The following is a 20,313-nucleotide window of genomic DNA, read 5'->3' as shown; positions in this document are numbered from 1 at the left end:
TCACACACCCCCAAGAACATCCAGCCTTAAAAAGTAATAAAATTCTGATACATGCTATAACATGGATGAACCTTGAGGATATTATGCTTAGTGAAATAAGCCGGACATAAAAGGGTATGTATTGTATGATCCGCTTACATGAGGTACCTAGAACAGTCAAATTTATAGAGACAGACATTAGAACAGTGGTTACCAGGGGCTGGGGGCTGGGCAAATGGGGAGTTATTGTTTAATGGGTACAGAGTTTCAGTATTAGATAACAAAATTCTAGAGATGGATAGGAGTGACGCTTGCATAACAATATGAATATGCCTAATGCCACTGAACTGTACACTTAAAAATGTTAAAATGTTAAACTTTATGTTATGTACACTTCACAATAAATAATGCTTATAACGGTAAATTTAATGTCATATAGATTTTACCACAATAGAAAATTTTTAATTGGTAAATTTTAACAACTCTAATCTCTGTTTTGATTGACAGCTTGTTTGCACCACAACACATTCCAAAACACATCTGCCCCATAGGTCTCTTAATATAGTATGAACATTACTTTTATCAAAATATATATTCATCCAAATCTATGCTCATATTGTCACCACAGAAACAAATCAGTTTTTCTTCAGCGTTAATTTTTAAACTGAATTTAGAGTAGCACACACCATACTGTCAGATATTTCATCTTCCGAAAGTTTTGCCTTGATTTTGTAAACTGGATTTTAAAAAAAAGAATCTTTTTTTTTTTTTTTTTTTTGCGGTACACGGGCCGCTCACTGTTGTGGCCTCTCCTGTTGCGGAGCACAGGCTCTGGACACACAGGCTAGCGGCCATGGCTCACGGGCCCAGCTGCATGTGGGATCTTCCCGGACCAGGGCATGAACCCGTGTCCCCTGCATTGGCAGGCAGACTCTCAACCACTGCACCACCAGGGAAGCCCAAGAATCTTTTTTTTTAAGCTCCTTTTTAAGGAATGAGTTTATCTGATTTTCTATTTGAAGCATCTGATAATACTGATTTAAAACTGGCATCCTGAAACTGTTTTCAGAGTTTTCTGCTAACAGAGCCAGTACATGAAGAGCTACCACTTCACTTTTTAAATGTGCACAAGAAAACTTGGAGTTGAACATAAGTGAAATTAATTTAAAAGAACGCTGATCTAAATGAAAAATCGTTCTTCACAGAATGATGTGTAAGTGTACCTTCTGCAACTGCATGTCTTAAATCATCTTCTGGAACACTCTTCTTAAAATAACTCTTAACCTTGAAGTAGATGTTGTTGCTTCTTTAGAAAGTTTGTCTTCCAGTTTTCATGTGGTCAGTGTTATCACTTTGCACCCCACCCCCATGGTAGATGGCAACACGAACAAACATTTTATGCAGGCCATTAGTTATCAATCTCCTTGAGAAACAAAAATAAATGAATTTTTTAAAATTTTTAAATTAAACATGAACTTTCATTTTACTGAAATTCTTTTTGCCACAAAGGTTCATTGCAGAAACTTTACAACATATTTCCTCACAGGGCTCCTTGGTCTATAGATGGATTTGACTGCAGCCCATTCTTACACTGTCATAGCCCTCAGAAGTTCCAGGTCTCAGGTAGTCCTTTAGTGGCCTTACTTTTTTTTTTTTTTTTTAAACCATCTTTATTGGGGTATAATTGCTCTACAATGGTATGTTAGTTTCTGCTTTATAACAAAGTGAATCAGCTATACATATACATATGTTCCCATATGTCTTCCCTCTTGCGTCTCCCTCCCTCCCACTCTCCCCATCCCACCCCTCCAGGCTGTCCCAAAGCCCCGAGCTAATATCCCTGTGCCTTGCGGCTGCTTCCTCCTAGCTATCTACCTTACTACGTTTGTTAGTGTGTATATGTCCATGACTCTCTCTCGCCCTGTCAAAACTCACCCTTCCCCCTCCCCTGGCCTTACTTTTAACTCTACAGTGTAAGGCCTTTGAGTTGGCCAAGGAACAGCCTTCTCTAACTCCTGGGAGGGGGACAGCCCTCAGGGCAGCCCATGGCTTCAACACATGGTCAACAGCCTGGTTTCTGCTTCTGTTTGGCCCTTGTGGAGTTTCCTCACTTTCTTGTAAATTCAACTTAAAAAAAAGAGGTTGTTTCTGTTCTGTAGAATGGAGTTGACAATGATAATGATGATAGTAATATCAATTCCACAGAGCTAATGTATGTAAAGCACTTGCAATAGTACCTGGCAAATAATTAGCACCACAAAACTGTTAGATGTTATTATTTTTTTATCCAGCACTTCTACATATTTATCACCAAAAGGTTTTTCAAAATTTTGCGTCCAGTACATTATTGGATAAGGAGTATGCTTATATGTTTCACAGCACCTATTATAAGTAATTTTTATATTAAATGTTTGTTCGGGTAGGCAATTTACTACTGCACTGTATTTATGTAACTGTTCCTCCATGAAACCACATAAAGAACATTTATGTATCTTAAAAAATGTGGTGTACATTTTTATAATGTATATTATAAATGTAAATATATAAATTTTGTGTAAGCTATGATTCAGCAGTTTTAAGTCTAACATCAGTAGAAGGATCTGGGCCACCAGTCTCCTTACTATAAAAAAATAGCACAAGATACCTTAATTTTAACTTTTATAAGATAACTCATTTTTATTGATTAAAAACATGATTTTCCATTTATATACACATGAAAATAGATTCAAATTTTTGGACACTTTAATTTATATTTTGTGTATGACTCCATATGCTTGTATAAGTTCAAAGCAGTATTATACTTGCTAATAATTACAAATACTTTAATTTTGCTGTACTTTTTTTTTTTTTTTTGCGGTACGCGGGCCTCTCACTGCTGTGGCCTCTCCCGTTGCGGAGCACAGGCTCCGGACGCGCAGGCTCAGAGGCCATGGCTCACCGGCCCAGCCGCTCTGCGGCATGTGGGATCCTCCTGAACCAGGGCACGAACCCCTGACCCCTGCAGTGGCAGGCGGACCCTCAACCACTGCGCCACCAGGGAAGCCCTTGCTGTACTTTTCACCAGAATTCCTGGGACACTTCCAACAAAACATATTATGATTCCAGAAAAATAAAAGATGACAATAGTCTACTAAATAAAAGAAACTTGGAGGTGAGAAATAGAAACTGTCCAGGAATATACAACCAAACCACAGTGTACATTTAAATTACAAAGCTTTTTTGGTTTTCAGTTTAAACAATTCTTAAAATTTCCTTTCAGAAAGCATATTGATTATACGTATCTTAAATATCTAAAACATATTTTTCTCCTTTTACCAGCAACCCCCGCCCCTGTTGCCCCAAACAAAATCCTAGTGAAATGGACGGTGGGTGTGCGGTCAAGATGCTGTGAACACAGGCTCTGTGAAGGTTCGATCTGCTGTATTTCCTCTGAGTAAAGCAATCAGGATAGAAACTTGTGGACTGCAGCCTATATAATTGTACCTTTGTGGAACTTGCTACGTAGGGATATATTCTTCGTATCATTTTAAAGACCTTTTCCTTGCCAAAAAAATGAATCATGTTCATTATAGAATAGTTGGGAAATATAAAAATGTATGGAAAAGAAAATAAAAACACTTGTAATCCTACCACCTAGAGATACTTAACTGGTGATACTCTGGTGTGTTTACTTCCTGTTTTTCTTTCTAAGCATACAAAAATATAAACATATACATACAAAAATGTGATTATACTGTTTACAGAATTTGAGATCCTGCTTTTCTCAATGGATAAAATGGTCTTGGGTTGCTTCCCTTTCTCCTTATATGTTCTTTATAAGAATTTATGATTTTTGGGCTTCCCGGGTGGCGCAGTGGTTGACAGTCTGCCTGCCGGTGCAGGGGAAACGGGTTCGTGCCCCGGTCCGGGAATATCCCACATGCCGCGGAGCAGCTGGGCCTGTGAGCCATGGCCGCTGAACCTGCGCGTCCGGAGCCTGTGCTCCGCAACAGGAGAGGCCACGACAGTGAGAGGTCCGCGTACCGCCAAAAAAAAAAAAAAAAAAAAAAAAAAGAATTTATGATTTTAATGGCCAAAAAAGCCTTCATTGAATGGATATATCATAATGTAAAATAAAGAATGGTATTTATAATTTTACAGCTTTTAAAGTTTTATTTTGCAAAAATAAAATAATTTACAAAAATTTTTATAGAAAATAAAACCTTAAAAGCTATAAAATCATAAATATATATCACATTTTTGACAACTGATGCCTCTCAGCATGCTATTCAACTGGTGGTACATGGTCTCTTTATGGTTTCATAACTCCTCAAAGGCTGGGAAGAGCCAACAAGTTAGGCACTGCACAAGTATACTACGTTCCCACAATTCAGGTCATAACCCAAGGTCCATTTGAAAGCGACAGAGTCTGTAATGTCACACATGGATAACTGAAGGTCTGCTTGTAAAGTCCACGTGCTGAACTCCTACAAGCTGTAAAACAGAGTTGATGGGTTTGTGATCCAACCTATTCCTATCACAGTGTATAAAATGGATGTTGTTACCTAGAAGAGAATAAGAATAAAAGGTAAAGGTTGACATGCAGTGTTATTCATTAGATTTACTGCTTACTAGAATCAAGGAAGCATTTTAACTTTAAATTAGTCCAAAAGAAAACATTATTTACCTAGAGTACATAATATTCTCTATATAATCACATAATAATTTTTAATTAAGGTAATAAAGCATGACAAAAATTATCGTTAAATAAGGCTAATACGTAATGTTTTATGAGATCCAAGGGGAAAGATTCTTAAATTATAACCGTCTGTTAGGTTTTATTAAATGTAATTAAATAAAATATCCTGTCAAACAGACAGGCAGAATATGGAATTAGCATAAATATCAAGCTGGAAAATCATCTGTTTCTTAAATGTAATAATAGAATAAATCACTTCCTTAAAAAATTCACTCCCAAATACTGGTTTAATAGGCTATCTACATTATAACCATAGACCAAAAGAGGCTGAAAAAAATAAGGGCATTAAGACAATCAGTTACAATACACTTTGATGTTCACAATTCTTTTATCTGCTCAAATAAAATTGCTGTAATTTTTTTTTTTTTTTTTTTTTTTGCGGTACGCGGGCCTCCCACTGCTGTGGCCTCTCCCGTTGTGGAGCACAGGCTCCGGACGCGCAGGCTCAGCAGCCCTGGCTCACGGGCCCAGTCGCTCCGTGGCATGTGGGATCCTCCCGGACCGGGGCACGAACCCGCGTCCCCTGCATCGGCAGGCGGACTCTCAACCACTGCGCCACCAGGGAAGCCCAAATAGTCGTAATTTATAGTCTGTGTTCTGTTTACTTTGATTCTTGGACTCAAGACCAGAATTTTAACTTAAAACATTAGATTAGTAAATATTATGAGGCATATTTTCTGCATTGCATTTATCTGCTGTCTACAGTAATCACTGTAGATTTAATATCATAAACTGGCTTATTATCAAATAAGGCAAAATGAAATACTTGGTCAACCGTGTAATAGATTTGTATAAATAAGTAAGTAAACCCAGCTCTTTCCTTAAAGGAGCTACAATTTTTCCAATGGGTAGTATCAAAATTTTCTCTTTATTGTCTGCTCCCAACTTGGCACACAAATGATGCTTTCTGTGTGCTCTTCATCCTCACACAACAGAACGTGTGCTCAAATGATGCTGAAACCTGGAGATGAGGGACTCAAAAAATAATGCCTTACAAGTCTGAGGATGGAAATAATTCATTCAGAAATATGGCTCGGTGCCATTCTGGGCTGATTTACAGGATATATTCTCATAAAACAAGGCTTTTTTTTTTTTTGGCTAGTCTAACTAGTGTAAATTCATGAGAGAGAGGGAAAGGGAGATTAAATAAAATGAAAGATTTTAGCTAGCTATAGTGTTCCAGCTGTAAAAAACCAAAAAAGTTATGATATTTGGTCAAAATCCTCCTTCTAAAGACTTCCTTATAGACATCTGGAATTTATTAAAGTAAATGTTAATTTTATAGCCTGTAGAAGCTACGCTCACTAATATGAACAATTTTAAACATGAAGAAGAACCAAGAAAAGTCAGTTTACAACACAGTGATTTAGGCTTTTTGGGTGTTTGTCCCTGACTGCAATACTTGAACATGGTAGAGATCCAATGCCCAACCATTTTGTAGAGGGAAGCCAAAGGAATTTCAGGGGGTACAAATTGATCAGTAAAACTATTTATAGATCAATGGAACAGGGTAGACAGCCCAGAAATAAACCCACGCACCTATGGTCAATTAATCTACCACAAAGGAGGCAAGAATATACAATGGAGAAAAGGCAGTTTCTTCAATAAGGGGTGCTGGGAAAAATGGACAACTACATGTAAAAGAATGAAATTAGAACATTTTCTAACACCATATACAAAAGTAAACTCAAAATGGATTAAAGACCTAAATGTAAGACTGGATACTGTAAAACTCCTAGAGGAAAACACAGGCAGAACATTCTTTGACATAAATCACAGCAATATCTTTTGAATCCACCTCCTAGAGTAATGAAAATAAAAACAAAAATAAACAAATGGGACCTAATTAAACTTAAAAGGTTTTGCACAGCAAAGGAAACCATAAACAAAATGAAAAGACAACCCACAGAAAGGGAGAAAATATGTCTAAACGAAGCAACCCACAAGGGATTAATCTCCAAAATATACAAACAGCTCATGCAGCTCGATATCAAAAAAAACAGCCCAATAAAAAAATGGGCAGAAGATCTAAATAGACATTTCTCCAAAGAAGACATACAGATGGCCAAAAAGCACACAAAAAGATGCTCAACATTGCTAATTATTAGAGAAATGCAAATCAAAACTACAATGAAGTTATCACCTCACACCAGTCAGAATGGGCATCATCAAAAAGTCTACGAACAATAAATGCTGGAGAGGGTGTGGAGAAAAGGGAACCCTCCTACACTGTTGGTGGGAATGTAAATTGGTACAACCACTATGGAGAACAGTATGGAGGTTCCTTAAACAACTAAATACAGAACCACCTTATGATCCAGCAATCCCACTCCTGTTCATATATCCAGAGAAATCCATAATTCAAAAAGATACATGCACCCCAATGTTCATTACAGAACTATTTACAATAGCCAGGACATGGAAGCAACCTAAATGTCCATGGACAGATGAATGGATAAAGAAGATGTGGTACATTTATACAATGGGATATTACTCAGCCACAAGAATGAATGAAATAATGCCATTTGCAGCTACATGGATGGACCTAGGAATTATCATACTAAATGAAGTAAGTCAGACAAAGAAAGACAAATATCATATGATATTACTTATATGTGGAATCTGAAAAATATACAAATGAACTTATTTACAAAACAGAAACAGACTCACAGACTTCAAAAAAAACCTTATGGTTACCAAAGGGGAAAGGTGGGGGAGAGGGATAAATTAGGAGTTTGGGATTAACATATACACACTACTATATATAAAATAGATAATCAACAAGGTCCTACTGTATAGCACAGGGAACTCTACTCAATATTCTGTAATAACCTATATGGGAAAAGAAGCTGAAAAAGAATGGATATATCTATAAGTATAATTGAATCACTTTGCTGTACACCTGAAACTAACACAACATTGTAAATCAACTATGCTCCAATATAGAATAAAAATTAAATTAAATTAAAAAAGAAAGCTATTTAAAGGATGCAGCTTAGAGTAACTGTTACTGAATAAGCTGCCCCTGGGATTGACTTGCTTCCTTTTTTTTTTGGCCATGCTGCTCAGCACGCAGGATCTTAATTCCCTGACCACGATCGATCGAACCCATGCCCCCTGCAGTGGAAGCACTGAGTCCAAACCACTGGACTGCCAGGGAATTCCCCTTGACTTGCTTTCTGACATAGGGCAAGTCTGCTAGTTTTGTTAGATATAGATAACTAGATTTGATTCTTCTATTGACAAAAAAAAGTTCTTGATGGTTTTCTCCCATTTGAAAATGTTCACCTCCACTGAAATTTTTAAAGAGTGTTATAGCCACATACAAGTCACCAAACCACTGCTGATTTCTTCTATCCCAAATACCTGGAATCACTCAGGTATGGAATCATGGCCACATTACATCCAGTAAACAAACATCAAAAATACACAGGAGCATTTGAAAACAAACGATGACCCCTATGAAAGCACAGCATCCTGACTGTTAGCATGTCCAGTTGCCCATCTTTACATGGTGGCTATTTTATGAAGAAAGTGGATGGCCTCTGGACTTCTAAAAAGCACGAGAAGTGTACTGCTGAAGCTGGGCTTTGATGCTTACCTGGACCTAAAATGAGTGTTCCACCTTGCTGAGCTGGATCTCCTTGAAAATCAAAAAGAGGGCCAGTCACTGCCCGCCACAGGCTCCGAATGCTTCCTGAGAGTATATTTGATTTTATATGGGGGCTCTGTCCTGAAATATTAGGAATTGTCTTTAGAAGTTGTCATTTTATATTTGATTAGATATTAAGATAACGTTAGTATTTCTAGAAAACAGTCTCTCTCTTATGTGCCATCTTACTTTTGACTTGTCTTTTTTTCTTCCTTCAAAGAACTGTTCTCAGCCTTTCACTACTGATGTTTTAGGCCAGATAATTCTTTGTCCTGTGCAATGTGGGGTAATTACCATCATCCTTGCTCTCTGTACCTACTAGATGCCATAGCAACCACCATTCGCCAAGCTGTGACAACTGAAAATGTCTCCAGACAATGCCAGATGTCCCCTGGGGGGAGGGGTCAAAATTGTTCCCAGTTGAGAACCTACTGCTTTAAAGGAAGAAGTGATGACAGACCCAGATCATTTTCTGCCACAGAAAAATGTCAGCTACAGACTTGTCAAACTGGTAGTGCTTTCCTTTTTAATTCCCCATTTGTGTTTTGTTTAGTCTCTTACCAACTAATAGATAACTACATTCCTCTTCAGGAGACATTGTGGCACAGACTGTTATATGCTTGTCAAAACCCGTTTCCTCTTTCTGGGACCACAGCTAAACATTTCCTGGAGTTTGGTATGGCTATGTGACTACACTCTAACCAATGAGTAAAATGATGTGTGCCACTTCCAGGGCACCTCTTAAAAACCTCTCAGGGAGTGATTCTCCGTGTTTCTTCTACATCCTTTGAAGTCTGGATTGACAGTGGCAGAGCCACAAGATAGAAAGGGCCTGAGTCTTTCCTACTGTGTCCCCGAATTGCTGCTTGGACAAGCACGCAATAGATATACCCTTCTTGAAATGTGAAAAAAAAGAACCTTCTCCCACGTTATGCTACTGAGACTTTGTGGTTTAGCTGTAACAATAGCAACTATAGCTACCACTCCATCTTTGCTTGGCTGTCAGTTTTTCTATTTCCTTTCTCACCTTAACTGATACTTCACTTCCACTCCCCCACCCCCCTTTCTTTTAAAAAGTAATTAATATTTTTTTTATTTATTTATTTTTGGCTGGGTTGGGTCTTTGTTGCTGCGCGCAGGCTTTCTCTAGTTGCTGCTAGTGGGGGCTACTCTTTGTTGCGGTGCGCGGGCTTCTCATTGCAGTGGCTTCTCTTGTTGCTTCAGTAGTTGCAGCACATGGTTTCAGAAGTTGTGGCTCATGGGCTCTAGAGCGCAGGCTCAGTAGTTGTGGAGCACGGGTTTAGTTGCTCCGCGGCACGTGGGATCTTCCCGGACAAGGGCTCAAACCCGCGTCCCCTGCATTGGCAGGAGGATTCTTAACCACTGCGCGACCGGGGAAGTCCTCCACTCCCTTTGAGTAAAGAAACTCAGTCTCTACCTTTCTTGTAACTTATCTTTTTCCTATCCCTGCCTTTTATGTCTTTTTAGTTTTTTTAAATTTTGGACTCCACCAGTTCTGAGGCCAGAGAATGACTGGTTGAGCAGCAAGACACCATGGCCCAGGTCCTCTTGCCCACCATCTGCCCCTCCGGGTGCATGTCCACCAGTGTACAGCAGTTACCAGTCCCCTTCATCTTCTCCTGCCGGGTTGCAGCACAGAGCTCAACCCTCAGCCCTGCAGTCGGTTCCTACTAGTGCTTTTAGCTTTTTATTTTGATGATTATGCTGCCTTTGAACTGCCCGATTTCTTAATATTTCCAGATACCTATTATTTCCTTCATCTCTCCAACTTTTCTATTTCTTTCATGTTTATATTAGGATGGACATTCATCTCACCAAGAAACAAATACAGGCTCATTAGCTTAGAGACATGGGTAAAGGACTAAAGTTTACTGTTTTTTAGGATTTTACACTTAAAATAGATGTTCCTAAATCCAAACTATCTCCTCATGTCTGAAGAAGGGTCATTTAACATTTCTGAAATTTTAGAAATTCAATTTAAGAAGATTTCACGACCTAGAATTTCACAATCTTTGCTGTAAAGCACAATCTAATTTTGCTAGTACGAATTTAGTTATGTGTAAAACTCTTGTTTTTCATTGTTTTCTCTTAGTTTGATTCTTGGACTCAAGACCAGAATTTTAACTTGAAACATTAGATTAAGTAAGTATTATAAGAGGCATGTTTTCTGCATTGTGCTTATGTGCTGTCTACAGTGATCACTGTAGTTTTAACACCATAAATTGGCTTATGGTAAGGCAAAATGAAATACTGGGTAAACCCATTACTCCCTTGAATTTAGTGGCTTTATTTTCTTACTCTTTGTCTTTATAAACTGTCCCATTAATTTTAAATTATTATATTTTATTTTCAGTGTCATAATTTTCAAGTAGGATTATTCTGAAACTGATCCTGAGATCTGTGCTTTTTCAGGCAGGAACGTTAAAAAATTATTTTGTGAGAACCTAATGTTTTCTGTTTGGAAATACAGTACTTTAACACAGATCAAAGGAGTTTAAATGATTTAAATATACTCTCTCTTATAATCACAAGCAACTGTTTTCTTTGCAATTCCACATCTTTATTGAGGCAATGAATGGTGAGGTGTTACTAAAGTGAAACTCACAGTTTATATCTAAGGTGGCTAAATGACAAACAGACCTTACACATGCTGAGACTCTGCTATAGCACAGGAAAACAGTCTACCAAAGACAAAGGTTCACAATCTGTACGTTGCAATTTCCTATACTAAAAAGAGAGGGGAAAAAAAGAGCAAATTCTGTATTTATGCTACCTCATCATTGGTTTTAATAAAGTTTAGGTTGCTTTCTTTAAAAACTTCAATAAAGGGATCCTGTCAACTCTACCTCATAAGTAGCTCTGTGATCTGTCCCTCTGCATCCCTACTTCAGGCCGTGTCATTTCTTTCTAGCCTATTACTACACACTTGTCAAGAATATCAACGACTCCCGTTTGGAACATTCCAATTGCTCCTCCACCGGGCAACAAGACTGTATCACTTCTCCACTCAAATATAATTCTTTTATGACTCCCCCACTGCCTCCAGAACAAATCCAAACTCCTTGGCATGTTCCCAGACTCAGTCCCCTGTCTCACACAATCCCCCAACTGGCTCCTAGACTCTGGCCAGACACAGGGAACTGCACCTCTCCAACAGTCACATTTTTTCATACCTGTGTGCTTTTGTGCGTGCTACTTTCTGTCAGCTGCACCATTCCCAGCCTCACTTCACCCAGCTAAATCCTTAAAGAATGAGCTTAGACAACACCGCCTCTAAGAAGCCTTCCCAGATTCTTCTCTCCCTGTGCATTTCTGGTGTTATAGGCATTTCTGCGTTACAGGTATTGCCAGTACATCATCTCCTCTTTTATGAGCCCTAAACTGTAATATAGTTGACTGTTTGCTTCTGTCTCCCAGAGTAGATTATGAGCATTGGGTTGTCAGGGGCTGTGTCTTTTATCACAGTCCTCCCAGGAACATCCAACACAGTGGGTGCCATGGGTGTCATTCTCAGCATTTGTTGAGAATAAGTGATTTGAGTTCAAGTTGAGTTCTCTTATTTGGTATTTCAGAAGCCAAGTTCTTTCTACCTAAAATATACATAAATAGTTCACCTAAAGCTTATTATACACCTAATTGTAAAGAATTGTGTAAGGGCAGGGAATATGGACCATATAAAGATGAATAAAACATCAAACTTTTCAACTAACTATACTACCCACCACCTTAAGTGCAATTACAGAGTATATAATCGAGTACAAGGTGCTATTAAAATACAACGAAGGAAGAAATTGCTTCTGCTTGAAGAGCTATTAAAAGCCCCTTTGAGCTGGGCTTTAAATGGAAACTAAGATTTCATCTATTAAAGAACATAGAGCGTTCAAAGCCATGGTGTTGAGGTATGAAAATATATTAACTTAAGCAATATTATTTTTCTTGTAATTACAAAAGTAAAATGTACTTATTGTAAAAAATTCAAAAGCCGCTTTTCTCATTCCCATGCCTTGGGGTAATCATTGCAATATCTTTTAAAACATTTTTCATTTCACACATATATAGTATAGACCTTTATGAAAATGGTTTTAATTTTTACAAAAATGGAATCATACTGAAAACACTGCTCTGCAACTTGCATTTTTCATTCATTTAGTACTTCGCCAACAGCCTTCCATGTCATTACATACAGGAAATGAATCTTTTAGAGTCTCATGAATCTGGATCACTTACTAGAATCATAAAAAGCAGGCTGATTTATGAATTTAACATTTGTTCCCCTATGCATATATATGCATATGTGAAATGTGAAATACACCATTAGTGTTTTCTACTTGAGACATATCATGTCTTACCTGAGGAGGTAGTTTCTTCACCTCTTTTCATTCCCAATCTTTTATAAATTTCTCTCTCAGGATCAACATAGATTTCATGAGAATATCCAGTCAGTTTACAGAAAGGCTGAAAAAAGAATATAGTTGGAATTTTAATAAAAAGAAATGGGAGAAAAATAGTGATAATCTGACTTAATTTTAGCGAATTTAGCCTACATTTCGTGATTCAAATCATATAATTTTTACGTCTGAAAGAGATTTAACCTGTTAGAGTCCCAATTTGCTATATGTTTACCTCAATATGATGGTAGGATGACTGTCCAATCACTATAAGGGTGACATTTGCTTCCTTTAGGAGAGAAAAAAGACATGTACATATTATTGGAAATCACATGTTTCATACAACTTCCCCTAATCCAACTCTTTTGTTCCATTCTAATGCCACCTATTGGCTTCTAGAAGAATGGTATAAAGAGCAAAATTGTGTGAGTCAAAGCAAAGAGATGTATGCTAAAATGTTCAATTAATTCAGATAATTCTTTTGCTAAGTAAGAATTGCAAAATAATATAGTCAGTAGTTCTCTACACTTCCCCCAAAGGCATACATTAAACAAGAATAAAAACTATTAAAGTAGGGTTATTTAATCAGACAATTTTATTCTCTCACATCTCAATTGATAAGGTCTGCTGAAAATAGATCTTAGTTTTACAAAATCCACCCAATGCGTTCACTCAAAAGCTCAGCTGGGGACAAACCTCTATATGCCTGAAGAAACACACCTGTATGTGGTTGTCAGACCAATGTGGAACATGCATTCCATTAACAATACAAATTTTCACCTTTAAGATATATTAGTATTTTCCTATAACGAACAACTATTTGGAGTATCTTTATTACAAAAATACAGGGAAGGAAATATTTTTAGCATTTCTGTTTTTGGTCATTATCAATCAACATTTGAGAACAGGCAGGTTATTAGGTAACATCAAAATTATTATTATGGTTAGTATGTTTATAACAATAATGAACAGGCCAGAAATAGACTTCTAACGCCTGCCTCCCCTTTTTGGAGGTGTTGGAGAGATGTGTGGGATGGTGAGAATCTGGGTTTGTGAGTGTCTGCGCTGGAGAGGTGGTGCACTCCGCACCTCATCCCGTTGCACTCCTTATAAATGGCAGGTGATTTTCACAAGGCCGCCCTGAAGCGGGGCTCGCTGCTGCCCACTCTCAGGAAACTTACTTGTAAGAAACTCTTGGGGATTTTGGCCAGATCTTCTACATATTCCTTGCAGATGTAACACAGGAAATGCTGAAATCCCAATATGGGCAAAAAGGACAAGTTAGCAACTAACACCCCCGGGGTCAGAAAGGGCCAAGTACTTCATTATGCGTGATGCTAATTAACACAACACCCAAGACGGGTAGAAAGAGGTGTCGGGGCGCCCAAATATGCATTGAAATTAGGCAGCACCCAGTCTATGCTAGGCCTCTTCGCTCGCTGAGAAAATGGCCTTGGCTTGGCGGGCTGCTTTTCCATTCCCGTTCAAGGAAGCGAGAGGAGCAGTTCGCATTCCGGAAGCTTCTAGTGGATGAACACGGGAAGGGCCAGGCCCGGCGGGCTCCGCTCTCGGGCCCTGGACCCGTCCAGGGGCCCGATGTAACCACCCCTCAGCGTAGGCCGTGGAAGCAACCTCCGTCCCAGCCTGCGGGTGAGGTCCCTGCTCCGGATCGTCCCGCACCCTGCGCTCACCCGCACGAAGACCACTACAGCCCGGCGCTCACGGAACAGCGCGCCGAACAGCACCCGCCTCCCGGAGGCGTCCAGCACCGGCAGGTCGGCCACGGCGGCGGCCAGGGACTGCCCGCTCTCGGGGCCGCTTGGGTCTGGGACTGGGGCTGGGGGGGCGCGGCCGCTGATCTGCCGCGTTACCGGGGCCACGGATGGGGCGGCCATCGCGCCCTGCATCCGCGGGCCCTTGGTTCGCGAGGGTAGGGGTCAGAATCTTTGGTGGGTCGGGTCGCTACCCAAGATGGGCGTAAGGAGCTGGCCGTACTGGCGGGGCGGGCCGTACTGGCGGGGCGGGGCGCACGGCGGGGCGGGGCGCACGGCGCGGAGTTGCTTGAGGTTCAGACCCGCTGTGGCGCCCGGGGAGAGTGAGGCGCGCGGGGGCAATCCGGGGCGCACATGCTGTGTTCCAGGTTAGGCCTCGCCAAGTCTGTACGCATCTCCGGTGGTTCCGAAGCTCCGGAAAGGTACGGAACCGCTGTCGCGTTTTCTGACTCAGCCATTCATGGTAGGGAGATAGAGAGAGAGACAGAGAGATCCAAGCCGAGAAAGGAGTTAATTAGGAAGAAAGCAACCCCTGCTCTCCGTAGCCGCCTGGGTCGAAGTTAGTTCTTATCTGTTCAAGAGAACCAGTTACCAAGCACATCCATATTTATGATCCGATAGATTTGTTTTTCCTTCTAGTCTGTTTTTAACCCACTCCCTCCTCAGTTCTCGTGCTTTTTTGGTTTTTTTTTGCAGGTATCATTAACATACAGTGTAATATACAAATCTTAAGTGGAGTTAAATTTTATTTTTTAATTAAATTTTTAAATTTAAAAATTTGCCAAAATTTTATCATGGAAATTTTAAAACATGCCCAAAAAGTTGAAAGAATTTTACAGGGAACACTCCTATATCCACCACCTAGATTCTATTTTACTCTGTCAGAATCTGTGCATCTGTCCACAGTTAGGTGAGTTTTGCCTGATTATCCACCCATTATCCACAATCCTATAAAAATATGGACCATTGCTATCACTTGAGAAAATTCCCTCAGTTATATTTTTTAAGAGCAGGTATAATAAATCTATTTATAAATGTGCTAGGGTGTTTCAGGAGTCGATGTCCTTTCTTCAGACTTTTCTTGCTAAAGCTGTTTACCAGGCCCCTCAAGTGATATGACTCTGTGTGTGTGTGTGTGTGTGTGTGTGTGTGTGTGTGTGTAAATGATGGATTGAGAAGGATGAGGAAGATGGAGTTAAATGGCTCTGTTCTACCTTAATTTCTCCTGGGGCAGGCTGCAGGCAAGCAGGCATAGAGGAATTTAGGAATTTCTGCAGGCTCTGTGAGAGTCAGCTGGTCCTGGACTTGGAGGTTGGTCTTGCACTGGGGTTTCTCATAGATGATGACCATGTGTCCAAGTCTTCCAGGGCAGAACCAGACAACATTCAGGTTCTTTGTCTTTATAAGTTCACCCACCCTTGTTTCTGGATTTGTGGTTCAGAAAATACGATCCTCTATTTATGGTATTTGTCTAGTGGAACCCCTTCAGGATCACACTTATCAAGGGCAGAGTGCTAGTGAGGTAAAAGTGACCAATTTCACTCTGCCACAAAGTGCAGGAGAGACTGATCCTGAATCCTCTGGCTTTCAGTTGTGTGAAGACATACATTATTGAACACACATTTAAGTGCTCCCAGTTTGAGAAACTCTGCTGTGGGTTTGGACATTTCTAATCATAGACCTGTTTCTAAGTCATGTTCCACCAGTGCTGGGGTGCCACAGATGCACTCTCAGGGTCACAGCAGGATATTTTAAATACTTGAGGGAAGCAGAGGTTATCCTCCTGACATCCTGCTTGTGAGTGGAGATAGTTCACGATTTCACATTAGACTTCATTTCTTTTCCACTATATTTCTTTGAATAATGTCATATCTTTGCCAAGTTGGGTTTCTAACAGTTGTGATAAAAAGCTGGAACTGCACAGGCTTCCCTGGTGGTGCAGTGAATAAGAATCCACCTGCCAGTGCAGGGGACACAGGTTCGATCCCTGGTCCGGGAAGATCCCACGTGCCACGGAGCAACTAAGCCAGTGTGCCACAACTACTGAGCCTGCGCTCCAGAGCCCGTGAGCCACAATTCCTGAAGCCCACGTGCCACAACTACTGAAGCCCGCGTGCCTAGAGCCCGTGCTCTGCAACAAGAGGAGCCACCGCAGTGAGAAGCCCAAGCACCACAGCGAAGAGTAGCCCCTGTTCACCGCAACTAGAGAAAGCCCACGCTCAGCCACGAAGACCCAATGCAGCCAAAAATAAATAAATAAATAAATTTAAAAATTATAAAAAAAGCCTAAAACCACACAAAAATCACTGTGTTTAGGGAATGAGGTTGGGGACGTCCAGTCTGATTCCAAGATTGGAGAAGTTGTGCAGTGTCCAACAGGCAGGCACACTCTGGGATGAAATAAAAATATTACTTCTTTTAATTTATAGTTGTATCTTCAAATAGCTACTAAGTTGTTCAGACATAAATACTTATTAAGTTGTTTGGATCTAACTTCCAAATAAAAGAAACTGATAGGAATTTCTTTTGGCCTAAGGGTGCTGTGAATAAACTGCTGACACCAAGAAATAAACTACTGTGAACCAAGAAAGTTTGGAAAGCTTTGAATCAGGCAGTAAGCTCCTTGCCTTCTGCAGCATTGTAATATCTTCGCAGACTGGCGCAAGGCCCGGCACATTGTAGGCCTCCATGAATATTGTCTGATTGGTGAATGCATGGAATGTGCAAGATAGGGTGGCGCTAAGCGACCTTTCACCATCTGGCGTGGATCGAGTATGAATGGGAGCAAGGTTGTCACAGTGCCTTACAGAAATGGTGTTTCCCGCTGTCTGAAACAAGCAGGGCAGAGCTCAGAGGACATATGCAACTGCAGGCTTGCCAGTCCACAGAAACCCATCAACCTAACACCCAGCCAGCTCTATTTCATTCACATTATTCCAGGGGTGAGCCTCACCCGACAGTAGATGCCCAGGTTTCCTTGGTTTAGGTGCTAACCACTGACTCTAACCACACTGTCCTCACACTGTGACCAATAGCTGGTCAAAGCTCCCCAAAACTTCCTGGTTGAACCTGGGAATATGTTACTTGGTACATCATATATTCCAGACCATCAAATATTCCAACTTACCAGATTTTCCTGACCTCCTAACTTCTGGTTATTTGGTACACTGCACACTTTTTTTAAAAAAAAAGCATTTGTTACAGTTATGATTAAATAATTATTTGGTTTTTGTCCATTTCTTTTTTTATTGAAGTATAGTTGATTTACAATGTTGTGTTAGTTTCTGGTATACAGCAAAGTGATTCAATTATACAGTTATACATATATATATATACATATATATGTATATATATTTTTCATATTCTTTTCCATTATGGTTTATTACAGGATATTGAATATAGTTTCCTGTGCTATACAGTAGGACCTTGTTGTTTATTTATTTTATATATAGTAGTTTGTATCTGCTAATCCCAAACTCCTAATTTATCCCTCCCTTACCCTTCTTATCCATTTCTTGAGTATAAACTCCCCGAAAACAAGTCCATGTCCATTTTGTTCTGCATATCTCCAGAATCTATCACAGAGCTTGGAATATAGAGAGTACCCAATAAATACTCATAAATGGATAAACTTCTTTTTGCTTGTCCTTATCCTCTTGTACTTCTCCCTCTACCTTCCTCCCCACTCCCTAGCCTTTCCTTTTTCATTTTGTTCTCCTCCACTATGTTTCTGGTATGCCATTATCACCCACACACCTGGCTGAGTTCTGCAGCTGTACTTCAGTCTGAAAATAGTACATTCCTGGTGAATTCATGTCCGCCGCTGTCACTAATGAACCTTGGTTTTTCTGAAACAAGGAATGTGTCTCCCAAGAGGTTAATTCATTGAGAAGTAACTTAGGCTGAAGGGATAAGTTGTTGCCAATATACCCTATCAGCCTTTTGAAGAGAGCCTTGCCCAGAGAGCAAGGTTTCACTTTGCTCCCTTTGTCTAAGAAAGTACAGTAGAACGCTATCTCTGAAAGACAACTTTTGGGTTTTATTATTAGCTGTTAAGGATTAGTGTCAACAGAGTGCAATGTTAGCAGGAGAAATGAAATACACAGATAATAGAGGCTTTTAGTACTGGAAGACATTTTATAAACCACTTACGCCCATGGAGGTAAGGAATCTGACCCTCTTAGGGTAACTCACAAGTTCAAGCCCAGCTCCCTTCAGGCCTGGTCCAGTTCACTGACCTCATGTCCAGGTGTTACCGACCTGGGTTCTTGGACTCCTTAATCAGTAGAAGTTGATAAGAGGCCAGACAAGAAATTCAGACAAGGCTTTATTGGGACTGGTGCTGCAGCACGAGGGAGTGAAAACAAGTAATAGGCCCCCTGAGCTGGGGCAAGCTGATCCCTTCACTGCGGTGAGGGTAGGGGCGGACCCGTGTGTCAGGTGGAAGGGGTGGCGCGGGTGGCCTGCCACCCCCTTGGTGGTGCTGTGTGCAGGGATCATGCACAGTAGCCTGCTTTTGCTCCTGACACCTCAGAAGTGGCAGCTGGGTTTTTGTTTTTTTTGCATCTTGTTGTTCATACTTTGCCCCAACTGCGCATACACAGTTATTTTTAGTCCCTTATAGTTTCTTTGTATTCTCTTGCTGGGACTAGACTAGTTGTTTGTCCAGGTGTAAGTGAGGCAGGAGATAGATGGGCCCCAGGCTGAGCAGCTGGAGTTTGTCCTCTGTGGACAGATACTCCAAGTTGAGGAGCTAGAGAAGAGCTGAGCCCTGCCCAGATAAAAAAAGACCACATATTCCTCATTCTCGAAGTCAAGGAGACCTCCCTGACTACACATGCGTAGAGAGGCTCCTCGGAGGTCAAAAGGGAGGGGACACCACCCCACAGTAAGTGATGCCAACCTACCCATAGGCCTCTTCGCTAGAATCCATCGTGGCTATGAGATGTGCGCATGGGAGAACCCTGAGATACACCATATACGGACTCAGAACCAGGCAAAGCAAGATGATTGGCCAAAGGAAACCCAGAAGAAATGCCCCATAAAGGTGATTCAAACTACCGGGAGGGCATGACTCCCTCTCTGAGCCCGCCCGTGTGTCTATCCACACATACGTGCTGTTTTTCTTCCTCATAACACTTGTTTCACTACTTTCTGACTCTATATGGAAATTCATTTCTACCCAGCTGACAGGCCAGGGCCTTGTCACTGGCCACTCTTCCCTGGTGATCTAGTGGCTAGGATTCAGCGCTCTCACTGCTGGGACCTGACTTCAATCTGTGGCTGGGAACTGAAATCCTGTTCCAAGCAGCTGCAGGCTGAGGCCACCCGAGATCATAAGCACTGCAGCAAAGCGTCCCAGGTCCCAAGTCCCAGCCTGTCTCACAGGCTTCATTCCTACAGGTGCTTTGGTGCTTTCAGCCTCCTCCTTACAGCATCTTTCCATGAGTGCTTTCCCATACATGGGGAGAAATGTTCTTTCTGAGTCACTTCTCCAGGTGGAGATGAGAATCACCAAAGGAATGTAGTGACTGACGTCAGGTCTGCAAAGCATAAAATATCCTAAAATAAGGCATTATTATTACTACAAAAGAATTTTTAGAAAGCTTCAGACATCAGAAAAGAAGAAAAAAAATGGAAAAAGCTCTAGATAAACAAAATTTGAGGGACATTTTACAAAATACCTGACCAATACTCTTCAAAAGTGTTAAATGTCACAAAAGACCAAGAAACCATCACGGATGGGAGATAAGGAGTCATGAT

The 20,313-nt window shown here is 40.6% G+C and overlaps 1 protein-coding gene across 1 annotated transcript; it reads right to left on the bottom strand.

Moving 5' to 3' along the window:
• Positions 1-4,152: 4,152 nt before the first annotated feature.
• PRXL2C (peroxiredoxin like 2C) lies at positions 4,153-14,693 on the bottom strand. Its single transcript, XM_065879553.1, has 6 exons — positions 14,470-14,693; positions 13,960-14,028; positions 13,014-13,067; positions 12,740-12,845; positions 8,319-8,450; positions 4,153-4,523 (listed from the first exon to the last, which is right to left on the bottom strand). Exons 1-6 carry the CDS (start codon positions 14,683-14,685, stop codon positions 4,396-4,398), a joined length of 705 nt encoding a protein of 234 aa, XP_065735625.1. The 5' UTR covers positions 14,686-14,693; the 3' UTR covers positions 4,153-4,395.
• Positions 14,694-20,313: the final 5,620 nt, after the last annotated feature.

Source organism: Phocoena phocoena, chromosome 6, assembly GCF_963924675.1.
Source record: "Phocoena phocoena chromosome 6, mPhoPho1.1, whole genome shotgun sequence".
Classification (NCBI taxonomy): domain Eukaryota; kingdom Metazoa; phylum Chordata; class Mammalia; order Artiodactyla; family Phocoenidae; genus Phocoena; species Phocoena phocoena.
The sequence above is the reverse complement of the archived record's forward strand: the minus strand, read 5'-3'. Positions and strand labels throughout refer to the sequence as shown.

Coding starts and splice junctions, on each gene's coding strand:
- PRXL2C (XM_065879553.1), bottom strand. CDS start 14,685: ATGCAGGGCGCGATGGCCGCCCCATCCGTGGCCCCGGTAACGCGGCAG. Junction 14,029..14,469: donor CTGTAGTGGTCTTCGTGCGG/GTGAGCGCAGGG, acceptor TTGGGATTTCAG/CATTTCCTGTGTTACATCTG. Junction 4,524..8,318: donor AACACTCATTTTAGGTCCAG/GTAAGCATCAAA, acceptor ATTCTCTTCTAG/GTAACAACATCCATTTTATA.